At 43.7% G+C, this 14,941-nt stretch overlaps 1 protein-coding gene across 2 annotated transcripts in view; it reads left to right on the top strand.

Moving 5' to 3' along the window:
* The window catches only part of ST7L (suppression of tumorigenicity 7 like), a 61,852-nt gene that overhangs the window by 10,843 nt on the left and 36,068 nt on the right, over positions 1–14,941 (top strand). Inside the window, exons 5-9 of one of the 2 annotated variants that reach the window (XM_048499021.1) lie at positions 1,195–1,346; positions 1,981–2,059; positions 3,563–3,717; positions 5,966–6,063; positions 9,028–9,142. In XM_048499021.1, the coding sequence (XP_048354978.1) occupies positions 1,195–1,346; positions 1,981–2,059; positions 3,563–3,717; positions 5,966–6,063; positions 9,028–9,142 (599 nt within the window). The remainder of the gene's footprint in view (positions 1–1,194; positions 1,347–1,980; positions 2,060–3,562; positions 3,718–5,965; positions 6,064–9,027; positions 9,143–14,941) is intronic. The other variant, XM_048499022.1, reaches the window with a different exon arrangement.

Here is a 14,941-nt window from a genome sequence, read left to right as displayed (position 1 = left end):
GGCTTTTAGAATTTTTGCTATTCGTAAAATGAAGGATGATGGGGTTATAAAGATTTTAGTACATTAATAGAAAACAAAATAGTGGAATCTAATCCAGGAATAGGACTGGAAAGGCTATGGTTGCATTCAGAGGCCACTATTAACTGAAATGTCCACTTTCCTGGCTTATTGCTGGTTCATGTGTCTCATACTGATAATCCAAGTGAGAAATGATCTCAATACGGATATGGGAGCACAGGCTTTTCTCCACAAACCAGGACTTTAAATTGGTGTTTAGTACACTTCAGAATCCCATGGGGACAGGGACTTTTTTAGCTGCATTTGTCACTTCTAATTAACTTGAGTTACTTTGTTTGAGAAAGTGCGGGGGGGGGGGGGGGGAGGGAGAGGAGAGATGAAGGAAGGCATCCAGGCATGGCAAGAAGCCAAGGTTGTGCACATCTGTAACTGCAGAAACCAGTTCGGGCTTTTGTGTGGAAGAGCCTCATCTTTTTGACTATTGAAGATCTGATTGACTGTGATTTTGAAAATGTTTTTACAGCAGCAGCTGCTATCCTAGCAGGAATATCTTCACTGGGTTTTTTAAAAAAAACAATATTTTTAAATAATATGTTCATTTAAAAAGATTAAACAGAACTTTTGCCTGGCATGTCTAATATTAAAGTGATGTATTACCTCATTCCCTATGTTTTATGGTCAGCTTTGCCCCCTGTGGCTGCCATTTTGTGGCCGACTCTACTTCCTGTATCACTCATTTTGAGGTTGCTCCCACTATCCGTGTCAGAATTTGAAAGGTGTGCACAGGTACAAATAGATTGGGAACCCCAATCTAGAGCATTTCTTCTAGATTTTTTTCTTTTCTGTCTTCTTGAAATCCTTGCTGTACTGTATAAAGCAAATTTACCAGTTTCTAAGTCTAGTTTCTAAATCAGTTTCTAAAGACAATAGCTAAAATGGGTCATGATGCACATCTCCACCACAAAAAGTCCACCACTGTGAAATTTGTAGTGAATGCTTGTCCCAAGACTGACTGCAGTCCTAAATGGTGAAAGAATGTAATAATAGCCATATTTTATACCATGCTTTGCTATCCCTATTTGGGCTAGGAATTATGCATAGGGACAGGACTGAATTGTCCAGTTAAATGCACATGTCAATAAATCATTCATACAGCCTTTTTTCCTTTTCTTGAAGATACACATGGGTGACTGGAAAGGAGCCACTCACATATTATGACATGAACTTGTCTGCTCAGGATCATCAGACTTTTTTCACATGTGAAACAGATTCACTTAGGCCTTCGGATGCAGGTATTCTTTCTTCCTCTGTGAAGGATAGAATGAAAGGTGAATAATGTTTGTAGAATGGAAATACTTCTAAATAGTCCCAGAAAATAAAATTAATATATCTATTGAACAAATTTTCTAGGTCAAAATGTATTTTTAATGACTATCAGGCATTCCTTGCTGCTTTGTTTCTGCAAGATAAATTATGCTGCATATTTTAAATTGATTAAAATGTTCTATGTTTTTCAAGTAGTTGTTGATTTCTAAACCAAAATGCTGGATTTGATTAATCTCTGGTCACAAAAAACCCTAGCTGCTCTGAAAGGAACCCTGACTCCAAAAGAGTTAGTATCCAATCACTGCAATCCTAAACATACTTGGTTAAAAAGTGTCGTTCCTCTGAAGAATGTTTATGATTACTTGGAGTTTGTAATCTGGAGATGTTTACTGTTGGGTACAGCCATTTTCAGATCAAGTCAGAGATAACGTTATTGCATGTCAGTGTCTTTAAATGTCCCTTTCTGTGTATTGGTTGAGAATTATAGATCTAGGTATGTCGAATAAAGGGTATTATGTTGAACTGATTCAGGTGGTATTGACTGTTTTTAATGTCTTTTACTTTTCTTGAATAGTGTGTATTAAGATTTCCTGTTGTGATCAGTTTTTATATGATTGTTTCCATTCATTCCAATAGTTATGCAGAAGGCCTGGCGGGAAAGGAATCCCCAGGCTCGAATCAAAGCAGCATATCAAGCTTTAGAATTAAATAATGAGTAAGTATGTTCATAAGAATCAATGACATTTCTGAACGAAAGCCAAAGCCACACAATTCTGTACAGTAATTTCATGCAGACTACCCATACACTTGTCACTCTGATATAATAAATATATTTGGATGCATATCTTTAATGTAACTTCAGATTGTAGGTGGTAGACCAAATATCTGAATATGCCCCTCATGTTTCAATCCCTAGCATGTCAGAGAACTTTTAAACAAGGGAGGGCCTGTGTAGACATTCAGCTCTCCCATCTTGCAGTCTGAAGTGGTACAGTCCCATAAATGTTACACTTAGCAAAGCTGAGGGTTTTTTTTAAAAAAATGTGTGGCCCAGAGTTAATCATGGCTGAATTTCATAAGTTAAGCATTAGTTAAGTTAACTTTGGCTTGATTATGCCCCAGGTTGATGTATCAATGTTTTCAAATGGCATAAGGAATGTCTAGTATTCCTCTGCCAAAAACAAACAATGCAGCTAAAACAACCTTGGTAGCTAAACTCAGTTTTGAAGTAAACTGCAGTCTTCTTCTAAAATATTTTCCTTTTGCATTGTGGTGGTTAAGTGCTAAGGTAAACCAAAGCTTCACAAGTCTTTTAGCTCTCTCTGAAATTCTAACTTGTATTCTTTCTTCAGACTTTCTTAAATATAAGTAGGCCTACATCCCTCAGTCTTAGTTCTATACTAACTCACTCAAAATCAATTATTCCCATCCTCCCCAGCCCTCCCACCCTCCCTCTAATTCTTTATAAAAAGGTTGACTTCCCCTATGAAGATTCCCCCACTTAAAAAGAAAAAAATTAAACAACTTTATTGATTAATAAGAAAGTATTTAAAGGAAAATAGTTAATAAAGGACATTAGACCTTAAAAAAAGAAAAAAATCTAAACCTGAAGGTCTAAAGACCCAATCTTTCTTAGTTGGACTAAAAAAGAAAAAGGGGGAAAAAAGTACCTAATACTGCTAAATTTATACAATATCTTGTCTATTACAATACCTCAATGCAGTAACTAAAACTTTTACCAAGGATTAAGCTGTATAAAGCAATTTCAACATATTATAATACATAATATAAAGTTCATCTTACGTCAACAATGTACTGGCTGTATACTAACATCGTTTGTTTGAGATAAGTAATCAAACCAAGGCTGCCATTTCTCAACATATGGTTCAGATGAGACTGAACTCTTATTTGAGTTTTTAAATGACCTTCAGGTTTTTGATCCTCTTGGACAAAAACCGAAACTGAGTATGTAATGGAAAGAAACAATGTTTGTTTTAACTCTTCTACATGAAAATTTCTATTTGGACTACAGTGGCTTACTAGTGTTCTAAATGAAACTGTGTTCCATGCTGTAGTTGATCTACAAAGATTATGTTTGAGTTTGTTCAGCTACTATACTGGTGAAATACTGCTAACCACAGATATCTTTCTATGCAAAATAAGTCTCCTGGCAGGCTTCTGTCTGACTGCCACCTTCTCCTTCTTTCCCCCCATGCAGGTGTGCAACAGCATATGTTCTCCTGGCTGAGGAAGAAGCAACTACAATAGTGGATGCTGAGAAGTATTTCAAGCAGGCTCTGAGAGCTGGAGAAAACATTTATAGGAAGTCCCAGCATTTTGGTTCGCAAAGTCCTCAACATGAAGCTCAGCTGAGTAAGGATCCTTTCTGAAACAGTTGAAGATTTTGGACTGGCTTCTTTAAAGTGTCGGGGAAACAGTTGCTATCTTCAAAAGCAATTAAAACCTACATGAGCACAAAAACAAAGTTCTAATTTTATGCACACTTTAGAAGCATGGGTGTGTATCCAGCCATCCATGGGCTTTTCAGAGCAAGACTTTCTCTTCTTCCCTGTCTTGGTACAGCCCACTGATAATATCCCCTTCATTTTTCTCCGGGGGTGGGGGTGGGGGGTGGCGGCGGCAGTGGATTAGAAACGTAGAGGTCCAGGGAGGTGAAAAAAACAAAGCAAAAAATCTTTCTGCTTTTTTCCCCCCTTGAGTACTTTTTCCAATTTTTCCCAAAAGGAAATTTGGAAGAGCATTGAAAATGACTTTTTCCTGACAGTAATGGATGTTTGACAGTGGAATACACTGCCTTTGGAGGTTTTTAAACAGAGGCTGGATGGCCATTTGTCATGAGTGCTATGATTGTGTGCTCCTGCATGGCAAGGGGTTGGACTGGATGGTCCTTGTGTGTGATGTTTTAATTTGAACCCACAAATGATTTCTCAACCTTACATTATCATGATGAAGTAGCAAGTATGAAATGAGGTTGTAAATTTGCTGTTTAGGTTATACTGTGTGGAAAGTTTTCTGGTTCTCTATCCATGGATGAGAGGCTCATTTAAATTTGCTCTTTGAATTAGTATTGTCAGTGTTTACCATGGATGTAGGTAAGGGGGGGGGTTCTCTGGTTTGAACCCCCCATTCATGTCCGAAACTCCGCCCCTCCGCTTGTGGGTTTTTAAAACATTTTAGTGCTTTTTTGGTTTTTGGCCTGCAGGGGGCGCATTGTTTGGGGGACTCTCCTGATGATACTACCCGGGTTTGGTGAGGTTTGGTTCAGGGGGTCCAAAGTTATGGGATCTAATAGAAGATGGGGGCTACACCTTTGGGGGTCCAAAACTTTGGACACCCTGAACCAAACTTCACCAAACCTGGGATGTGTTATCAGAAGAGTCTCTTATTGATACCACACAGGTTTTGTGAAGTTTGGTCCAGGGGGTCCAAAGCTATGGACTCCCAAAGGGGGTGCCCCTTCCCCCATTGTTTCCAATGGGAGCTAATAGGAGATGGGGGCTACACCTTTGAGGGTCCATAACTTTGGACCCCCTGAACCAAACTTCACCAAATCTGGGTGGTATCATTAGGAGAGACTCCTAAAGATACCCTGAAAGTTTGGTGCAGCTAGCTTAACAATTGCACCCCTGACAGCAAGCACCCCCCAAATTTCCCCAGATTCTCCTTTTAAATCCACCCCCTTTGGCATGGATTTAAAGGGAGAATCTGAGGTCCTTAGTTTAGAAGAAGAAGAAGAGTTTGGATTTATATCCCCCTTTCTCTCCTGTAGGAGATTCAAAGGGGCTTACAATCTCCTTGCCCTTGCTCCCTCACAACAAACACCCTGTGAGGTGGGTGGGGCTGAGAGAGCTCCGAAAAGCTGTGACTAGCTCAAGGTCACACAGCTGGCGTGTGTGGGAGTGCACAGGCTAATCTGAATTCCCCAGATAAGCCTCCACAGCTCAAGTGGCACAGCAGGGAATCAAACCCAGTTCCTCCAGATTAGAATGCACCTGCTCTTAACCACTACTCCATATTGAAAGTGATGCTGTTTCAGGGTGGGGGATAATCCACCCCAAAATCTATACCTACTCCCTGGTGTTTACCATATTATACTTTCTTTGCCCTTCCTTTTCTATTTCAGAGTTGGTACTTAACTCAGATGGTCATATTTGTTGACACAAATGCTTAATTTCTGTGAAAACAGTTACAGAAGAAAAATCCTTTGTTGTCTTGACCTGCCTTCATTAATGTCTCTGACTGCTAAGATTGTCTGGCTCCTCTCTGTATTTCTACCCGTACAATGATTTGCCGGGACAAGAAGTAGTGTTTTCTCAGGAGTGAAGCCCCACTTGTGAAATGATCTGTTGATAGAGATTGAAGAGAGCTTTGCAGTATGCACTGCTGTAGAAGAGTTTAAACAATAACATTTGCTTCTGTTTTTTCATTGGCATTTTCTTAAAGCAGTCCAGCTGTGTTATTCTACTGTGTTTATGATCTTATCATGGTTTTCATGTTATCAAAATTCCTGTTTCCACTTAAGAAAAGCAGGCTAATGAAATAACTGACAGGAAAAAGCATAACATGTTGACATATAAATGGAGGTAATTTTCTTCTTCAGGAAGAGACACCAATGTGCTGGTATACGTGAAAAGAAGACTAGCAATGTGTTCAAGAAAACTTGGGAGAATTAAAGAAGCAGTAAAAATGATGAGAGATGTAAGTAACTTTTTTTAAAAAATGAACTAATCTATACAGAAAGTTAAGATTGATAATCTGTTGCAATCTGAACAGGTCTACATTTGTATTCACTTTCTGTTTCTATGATCTAACTTATTAGAAAAAGTTAAACATTAATTATTTTTATGAGAACTTTTTTAGGCCTGTCACTAAATTAAAGCATCATTTTTATTAGTTTACATTGATTGCAAATTGATTCACAATTAGGTAGTCATACAAATGAAATATTTGTAGAAGATAACATATTCTCTTTGTCCTTGGATGCATTGGCATAGAGAAAGAGAACTGTTAAGGGTTGGAGCACAGTTAAAGGCCGACTACTCCCAAACGCCACAAGGAATTCAAGTTCAGGGCCAGGCTCCCTGCCCGACTCCACATGGAGTTCAGAGTGGAGTTCAGAGGGACCATTTGCTTCTGGTCTCAGCTGGTCTCAAGCAGGGGCGTAACGAGGCAAACTGTAGCCCTGGGCGAAACTTGAGTTGGATGCGTCCCCCACCCATGGGTGGCCACTCTACCATGACCAAATTTTTTTTTGCACCAGGACATTGGTGCCTGCAGTGGGTGCATTTTTAGACATATCAGCACCAAAATTCCAGCGTATCATTAGGAGACTGTCCTTATGCTACTGTCCTGATAGGACTCCCCAAGTTTGGTGCAGTTTGGTTTAGGGGGTCCAAAGTTAGCAAAGAATGGGGGATGGGTCACCCCCTTTGAGGGTCCATAACTTTGGACCCCCTGAACCAAACTGCACCAAACTTGGGGGGTCCCATCAGGACAGTCTCCAGATGACATCCTGAAATTTTGGTGCTGATACGTCCAAAAATGCACCCCTTGCAGGAACATCCCAGAAATTTGCCCAAGAATCTTTGTTCTGCATTGAGTTTTCTGCATTGCTGTCAATGGGGGTACATTTCTGAAGGCACAGTCTCAAAACTTTCATGGTCTCATCAGGAGACTGCCCTAATGATACCCCCCAGGTTTGGTGCAGTTTGGTTCAGGGGGGCCAAAGTTATGGACCCTCAAAACTGTAGCCCCATCTCCTATTAGCTCCCATTGGAAACAATGGGGGATGGGGGCACCCCCTTTGGGAGTCCATAACTTTGAACTCCCTGAACCAAACCTCACCAAACTTGGAGGTTAGCATAAGGACAGTCTCCTGATAATATGCTGAAAGTTTGGTGCCGCTAGCCTAAAAACTGCACCCCCTGTAGGCCAACAATTGAAAACCACTAAAAATACCCAAAAATGAATCCTGCATTTTGATGCCCCCCATAAGGTGGTGCCCTGGGCAGCTGCCCACTTTGCCCAATGTTCATTACGCCCCTGGTCTCAAGCCTTTCTGAGGCCAGCAGCAACCTGAACACACAGCCTGTCCTCCTCTACTTTTATATTGTTGGCTCCACCCCCAATAAGGTGGAGCTTGGGGGCAGAGCAAAAAGTACAAATGTAGAGGAGGACCAACTGTGTGCTCAGTCTGAGCCTGGCCTCAGTGAGGCTTGAATCCAGTTCTAGGCTGCAAGCTCAAATGGGTCCTTGCTGCTCCAATCTCCATGTGGCTCCACATCCAACTTCCATGTGGAGATGGGGACTGGGCAAGCTGTGCTTGCCAGTGCTCAGTTGTGCTTCCTAATGGGTGGGGGGTACAACTGAAGGCTGTGGGGTGAGACAGCCAGGACAAGCCCTGGGCACCATTTTAATAAGCTTGGATGAAGCTCAGAAGAGTTTGCGACAGGTTTCTTAACAAAGGCCTTCCCTCTTGCTTGAATGAGATACCACTTGCCAGGTGCTGTTTTTGAAGTTCTTCGTTCACATTGTTTTAAAATTACCAATTTAATTGCTGCCTAAAGGTGGCATCCCTAATATTTCCCTCTGGCTTTTATCTTAATTATAGACGTCACAGTTACTACAGTAAATGTTTTGTAGAACATCAGAGTCATAGTATTGAATACCAGTCTAGACTTTGCTTATTTGGTTATCTAAAAACTGAATTTCTTAGAGTTGCTGGAAGTGTGTGTTGTCTGCCTTGTTCTCAATTATGCTGATAAATTAGGTTGACAGCCTTCCAAAAGTGTTGTATACCCCATTATGATTTTCCTTAAGGAAAATGATTGATTACCACACTGTGTATTCTTCAAGGTCAAACCAACCAACATTGTGAGTCCCCCCCCCCATTCCTCCAGAATTGTTCATTTCTATATGCAATGAATCCAAAGCTCAAATAGTTCAGATGTAGCATTTTTGTCATTGCCAATCCTCTGAAATGCTTATTGAAAATTATAAAAGTTATAGTGGCTGCATATGTGAAGTACAAGCTCACGCTTTTATACTGCTTGTAGAAATGGGTGATTTCTTCTGAACAAATCAGTGGAGTGAATTTTATTCTTGCTGTAAGTTATGTTACTAAATCTCTGTATATCACATGGAATTGCAAACTTAAGTCTTCCTTTTACAAGTTTTCTTCTCATAAAGTACATAAGTTTTTTTTAATATTGGAAAATATGGGAAAGAATCATGTTTTGCCTCTGCCATTGCTTGAATCCACAGATTCTCTTTACAGAGGGAAAAGTAGTCATTGAGAGCAAGTCAAGCTTTTGCCCAGGTGGGGACTGTGTGTGTGAAACAGAAAGTTTGATCTGGAAATCCAATAATAAAAAAAGAAAAGTGGGGGGGGGGGGGAGAAGAGTGGGGAAAACTTGGGATGGCTCCCCTTTCAATACTGCTTTGCAGAAAAACAGTATCCTGGAGCCCCTTGATTTTGTCTTCTATTGTGTTGACTATAAGGCACCCTTACCATTCAGTTTGATTGATTAGTGAAATTGATAAGTTACAATCTTACAGAATGACTGTATGCTTGTTTACTCAGAGGGTCTGACATGCTAAGGTGGGGTTGTAAAGTAGTAACTTCTGTAACCTGTTAATGAATTTCTCTCTCCTCTTTTACAGTTAATGAAAGAGTTTCCTCTCCTAAGTGTACTGAATATTCATGAAAACCTATTAGAGGCCCTTCTGGAACTACAGGCTTATGCAGATGTCCAAGCAGTCTTGGCAAAGTATGATGGTAGGTATACATAAATGCTATTAGGTGTCATCCTATGCTGAGTTATGCTTTCTAAGCCCAAATTGAAGTAACTCTACATATGATTGTTCTGTTAATGTGGAGATTGTCCTCGTCACTGCCAGGGTTGCCAGCCTCCAGGGAGGCCTGGTGATCTCCCTGAATTACAACCTGTGACAAGCCTTTTCTATCAACTGAGGGTACCCCTACAATCTGTTATGATTTTGTGGAACCAGGTTTATTTAGCACTGTAAAACTTCCCTTCAGTTTCCAGATGTTTAAGTTAGCAAGCATAAAGGCTTTGGTTTGCTGTTGTGAGGTAAATATTGTGGTGAGCGTAAAGAACACAGAAGACACTGAATCAGGAGTTATGTGTAAATAACAAAGAATATTTATTTATTTACAAGTTGTTTTTAAAGAACTGATCAGCAGCACAGGTCTTCAGATAGTCAAAGGAGCAACCCGACGAAGGGACACAAGTTTAAGCTACTTATGGCTTCAGAGTATGGTTTGAATTCTCTTTAGTGCCTGCAGGTACAGACTTTTACTAGGTAGTCATTAGGTGGGTCCTTTTATACACACAGGATTCCACCCACATGAGCCTGCCCTTTCTCAAGATTCCAACCAAAGGGTACAAGATCTGCTCATCACCAGAAACAGGCTTAACTATCACGCACTCTATCCTCTCTAAGAGATAGAACTAAACCATCCTGCCAAAATTACTGGCAGTACTATCGTTCACACTTTCTGCTTTTTTGTTGAGGCAGGCCTGAACTCTCTTTTGATGTGTTTCTCTCCCATTCTCCCCCGCCCCGCCCTTGAAAAATTACTGGATGCTGGAACAGCATTTCCATAGGTTTAGGATCAAAACAGCTTCATGGCTGTTTTTCTTTTCTAAAGCAGAACAAACCACCTCTCCATCACACAGCTGAACAACAGATTAGTTTTCCTGGGAAAAATGACCGTTTGAAGGGTGGACTCTGTGGCATTATACCTCACTAAGATCCCTTCTCTCCCCAGGCTTCACCCCAAAATCCAGGAATTTCCCAGCCCAGAGCTGGCAGCCCTCGGTATCCCCGTGTTGTGTGGAGATATCCCAGGCTGTTTGTAATATTAGTCTATTAATTAGCCAGTGATCTAAATGTATCTTGTTTACCAATCTATCTTTGCCATTTTTTTCTTGTCCTGGTTCTTTTAAAATGGCCTAGTGAGATCTAAAGTTGGGGGGAAATGTCAGTGTTGCATTCTCTGCTGCTGTTCTTATATATGGCCAAATTTTTGCAACTTCTATTTTCTTATTAACTGGAGATATGGACTTGATTCATTATGAACTAATCTTGACCTGATCTGCTTAGATGACAGATCAATCAATAAGAACATAAGAACTAGCCTGCTGGATCAGACCAGAGTCCATCTAGTCCAGCATTCTGCTACTCGCAGTGGCCCACCAGGTGCCTTTGGGAGCTCACATGCAGGATGTGAAAGCAATGGCCTTCTGCTGCTGCTGCTGCTGCTCCTGAGCACCTGGTCTGCTAAGGCATTTGCAATCTGAGATCAAGGAGGATCAAGATTGGTAGCCATAGATTGACTTCTCCTCCATAAATCTGTCCAAGCCCCTTTTAAAGCTATCCAGGTTAGTGGCCATCACCACCTCCTGTGGCAGCATATTCCAAACACCAATCACACGTTGCGTGAAGAAGTGTTTCCTTCTACTGTAGGAGTGGGGCATCTTGTGTGGGTGTGATCTCGACCAATTGCAGAGAGGCAGGAAATGATGAAATTCTTCCATGCACTTCCTGTGAGGTCTTGGGATCACCTTCTTCAGTATTTTCCTGCCTCTGCAGAGAGCAGACGCGTTTTTTGGCTCTGGCAAAAAACCCTATTCGTAGTCTGTTTGTGTCAGTCTGTGTTTGTCTGAAGTCCTTAGAGGGGTGAGTAAGCGCGATCCGGCTTGGGGAAGAGTAGTCTAGCCGCCGCTGAAAGCAACCGCTTTCCTTCCCTCCCACCCCTCCCCCACCCCTTGGCAAATAGAATGTTGGCAAATAGACAGTTAATCATGGACGCGAGGTCCTTTTCGCCCGAACGCGAAACCTTTGTTGGCTCCGCGGCGGAGCGCACACGCTCCGCAAAGTCAGGCAGCCATAAAGAAGGGGGGAGAAGCTCCACTCAAATGTACACCGCAACGCAGGCCAGCGGGAAAATCTGGCGCCTCCGAGCATGCGCAGTCATCCCAACCCGCCAAGAAAAAGACTAAAACGGCCGGGAGTCTAGCGCCTTCCCAGGGTGCGTCCTTAACCGGAGACTCCATAGCCGACTCCTCCGGCCTTCCCAGGGCCTCGGAGCAGTCGTGCTACACCTCAAGCGGGCCCCCCGATCAACTGGTTCTTCCCTGTGCCCCTAACAGGCAAGACCCACCCGATCCTGAACCCGGAGATTCTAACCCTGGGCAGTTAACTCCAGCCTCCTCCTGGATGAACGCCCTGCAGTTTCGCTGAGTTCCTTAGAAGGGAAATAGACAAAGCTCTTGATGCAATAGATCAAAAAACAGCTAATGCCCGGCCTCACTCTACTCGGTCCCATAGATCCCAAGCAGTCCCCACCGAGAGGACTCCGGCTCCTACAGAAGGGACCCCTTAGCCCCTACCTAATGAGGGAGGGAAGAAGAATTATCCAGTTTAGACGGCTCTGATGGGGGAGAAAAATTCTCTGACACAGAGGAAACCCCTGAGCCAGCTGTAGAACAATCCATACAGTTCTTTAAACTGGAAGAAATCCAATCCTTAATTTCTAAAACTATCTCCGCTCTGGATTTACGCGACCCTGAGGACGCGGAAGAACAAATTCCCCAGCCTTCCATTAACGCTTCCAACAAGCCAATCAAGGGCTATCCAAAAGGCACATCATCCTACTTCCCTCAGCTGATAGGGAGGGCGACAAGTATTTCCCTGTTCCTGAATGCTTTGTTAAAAGGATTCATAGGGAATGGCTCAATCCCACTGCCCACAAGGGCTTGCCCCCCTAATTTTAAGAAAAAATATCTGATGCCTCAGCAGTTTCACGTCCTCCTCCAGAATCCTCCAGTTGATGCCCCTGTGTCCATCCTACATTCCGGGGCACTGGTAGCCAAAGAGGGGGAGGGCAATATCAAGGACCCGCTTGATAGGAGGTCTGAAGCAGCGCTTCGTAGATCCCATGAGTGGTTGGCAGCAGCCATCAAAACTCTTACGCCCTCCTCCACAGTGGCCAGAGCCTCCATGGTGTGGCTCAAACGTCTCCTGGAGATGATTCCAGTCGAAGCAAAAGGCATCAGAGAAGGCATCGAAAGGGTCCTTTCTGCCAATTCCTTCATAGCAGATGCCACCTTCGACGCCATGTCACTGGTAGCGAGATCCTTAGCCTCTAACATGATAGCAAGACGCAACGCCTGGATTCGCCCATGGCAAGCGGACATACAATCTAAACACGTAGTGGCTGGTTATTCATACTATGGAGGGGCCCTATTTGGCAAAGAATTGGATGAAGTCCTTGTCCAAACCAAGGACAACAAAAAGACGATGCCAAAATCTGTCCGGGCACCGGCACAGGTCCTCTACCAACAGCAAGTTTACCTTCCGGTCCCACAAATCCTTACCCCGCACGCAACGAGACGGGCAAAGACCACACTGGCAGAATCAACATTCCTTTCGGAACTACAAACAGTCCTTCAAACAATACAACAAGCCGGGCAAGTCCTTCAACTCCAATAAGAACAAGCAATGACGATCAAAGCATCCCGGTGGGAGGCCGTCTCCAACACTTTCAGCACCGTTGGCAGGGAAACCACGGGGACAGGTGGACAAAGGAAGTCATCTCCACAGGTTATGTGATAGAATTCAACGTTATTCCACATCACCACCTGTTCATTTCGCCGCTCTCAAAGGATCCGGCCAAAGCCAGCAGAACTCTGGAGGCGGTTTCCCACCTAACCAAGATCCAAGCCATCGAACCTGTACCGACAGCGGAACGTTTCTCAGGGACATATTCACATTTCTTTACAGTCCCCAAAAGAAATGGGGACTGGAGAGCAATCCTCAACCTGAAGCGCATCAACAAATTCATTCGGGTCCCCAAATTCAGGATGGAAACCCTTCGGTCTATCACGGCAACTCTTCGCCATCAAGATCTGCTGACTTTGTTAGATCTGACCGAAGCCTATTTGCACATCCCTATTCACAACTCTCACAGAAAGTACCTGAGATTCGCCATACAGGATCAACATTATCAATTCAAGACGTTGCCATTCGGACTAGCCACGGCCCCAAGAACCTTCTCCAAGGTACTGTTGGCTCCAGTCATCATGCTGAGGGAACAGGGGATACACGTCTACCCCTACCTCGACGACCTGCTGATTCGCTCACGCTCCATCCCCAAGGCCATCGCCGACATCGAGGTAGTTCAAGAAACCCTAGCACAGCATGGCTTTATCGTAAACAAAGAAAAAAGCTCTTTCATTCCCTCCACACGGCTAGAACACCTAGGCGCAGTGCTGGACACGGTACAAGACTCCCTTTTCATACCAGAAGAGAAGGTAGAAAGAATCAGGAAAACGACATTACTAGTTATGTCCAACAGAAGATCGTCCTTGCTAAAACTGGCAAGTCTGCTGGGAACCTTCATCTCAGTAATCGACCTGACCCAGTGGGCACGTTTTCACGTGAGACCGCTCCAACGATTCCTCCGTGCATACCAGCTGGACATTATTGCCAAGAAAGACAGAAAATTGACCATACCCCCAAGAGTCCGTCTCAGCCTTCTCTGGTGGACGAACCGCTCCAACCTCAGACGGGGAAAACGTTATCTACATGCTCATCGAGCTCAAGTCTTCACAGACGCCAGCCTTCAGGGCTGGGGGCCACACTCAGTCAAATGTATGTCCAGGGAACTTGGTCTCCGGAAGAATCTCGGCTCCACATCAATATGTTGGAAACTCGATCGATCTTCCTTGCCCTTCAACATTTCCGGCCACAAATTCGTCACCAACATGTCATCATAAGAACAGACAATGTTGCCGCAAAGATGTACATCAACAACCAGGGCGGCTCCAGATCAGCAAGGCTCCACTCGGAAGCAACAAAAATCCTCCGATGGGCCGAGGAGAACTTGGTATCGCTAGAAGCCCTACACATCAGAGGAGTCCAGAATCTAGAGGCGGATTGGCTCAGCAGACAGAATCTGTGCGAAACCGAATGGCGACTCGATCCACGGGTCTTCTTCAAGATATGCAACACCTTCGGCACTCCGGAGGTAGACCTGTTCGCCTCTCAGAAGAACCATCAACTTCCAAAGTTCATGACCCGACACTACCATCCACAGGCAGTAGCAACGGACGCCCTGAACGCGATATGGCCTCCAAATCTTCTCTGTACTCCTCCTTTTCCCCTGATCCTCGCTCCTGCAGCAGGGATCATATCCGTTTGGTGATCCTTGTAGCCCCCAGATGGCCCAGGAGACCCTGGTTCACCACCATCCTGGAACTGCCCATCGCAGAACCACTGACTCTGCCAATCACTTCCGACTTCCTGACGCAGGGCCCCATCATACATCCCGATCCCGCTTGGTTCAAGCTGACCGCATGGCTCTGGAACGGGCAAACCTCAGGATAAAGGGGTACTCAGAAGAAGTCACATCTACAATCTTAACAGCCAGACGCAGGTCGACGGTCAATATCTACAACTGTTCATGGAAGGCCTACGTCAGGTGGTGCCATCGCAAACGACTCGACCCCACGGAACCATCCATCACCGTTATCTTGGAGTTCCTGCA

The sequence above is a fragment of the Sphaerodactylus townsendi genome, linkage group LG05, assembly GCF_021028975.2.
Source record: "Sphaerodactylus townsendi isolate TG3544 linkage group LG05, MPM_Stown_v2.3, whole genome shotgun sequence".
Classification (NCBI taxonomy): Eukaryota; Metazoa; Chordata; class Lepidosauria; order Squamata; family Sphaerodactylidae; genus Sphaerodactylus; species Sphaerodactylus townsendi.
The sequence above is the reverse complement of the archived record's forward strand: the minus strand, read 5'-3'. Positions and strand labels throughout refer to the sequence as shown.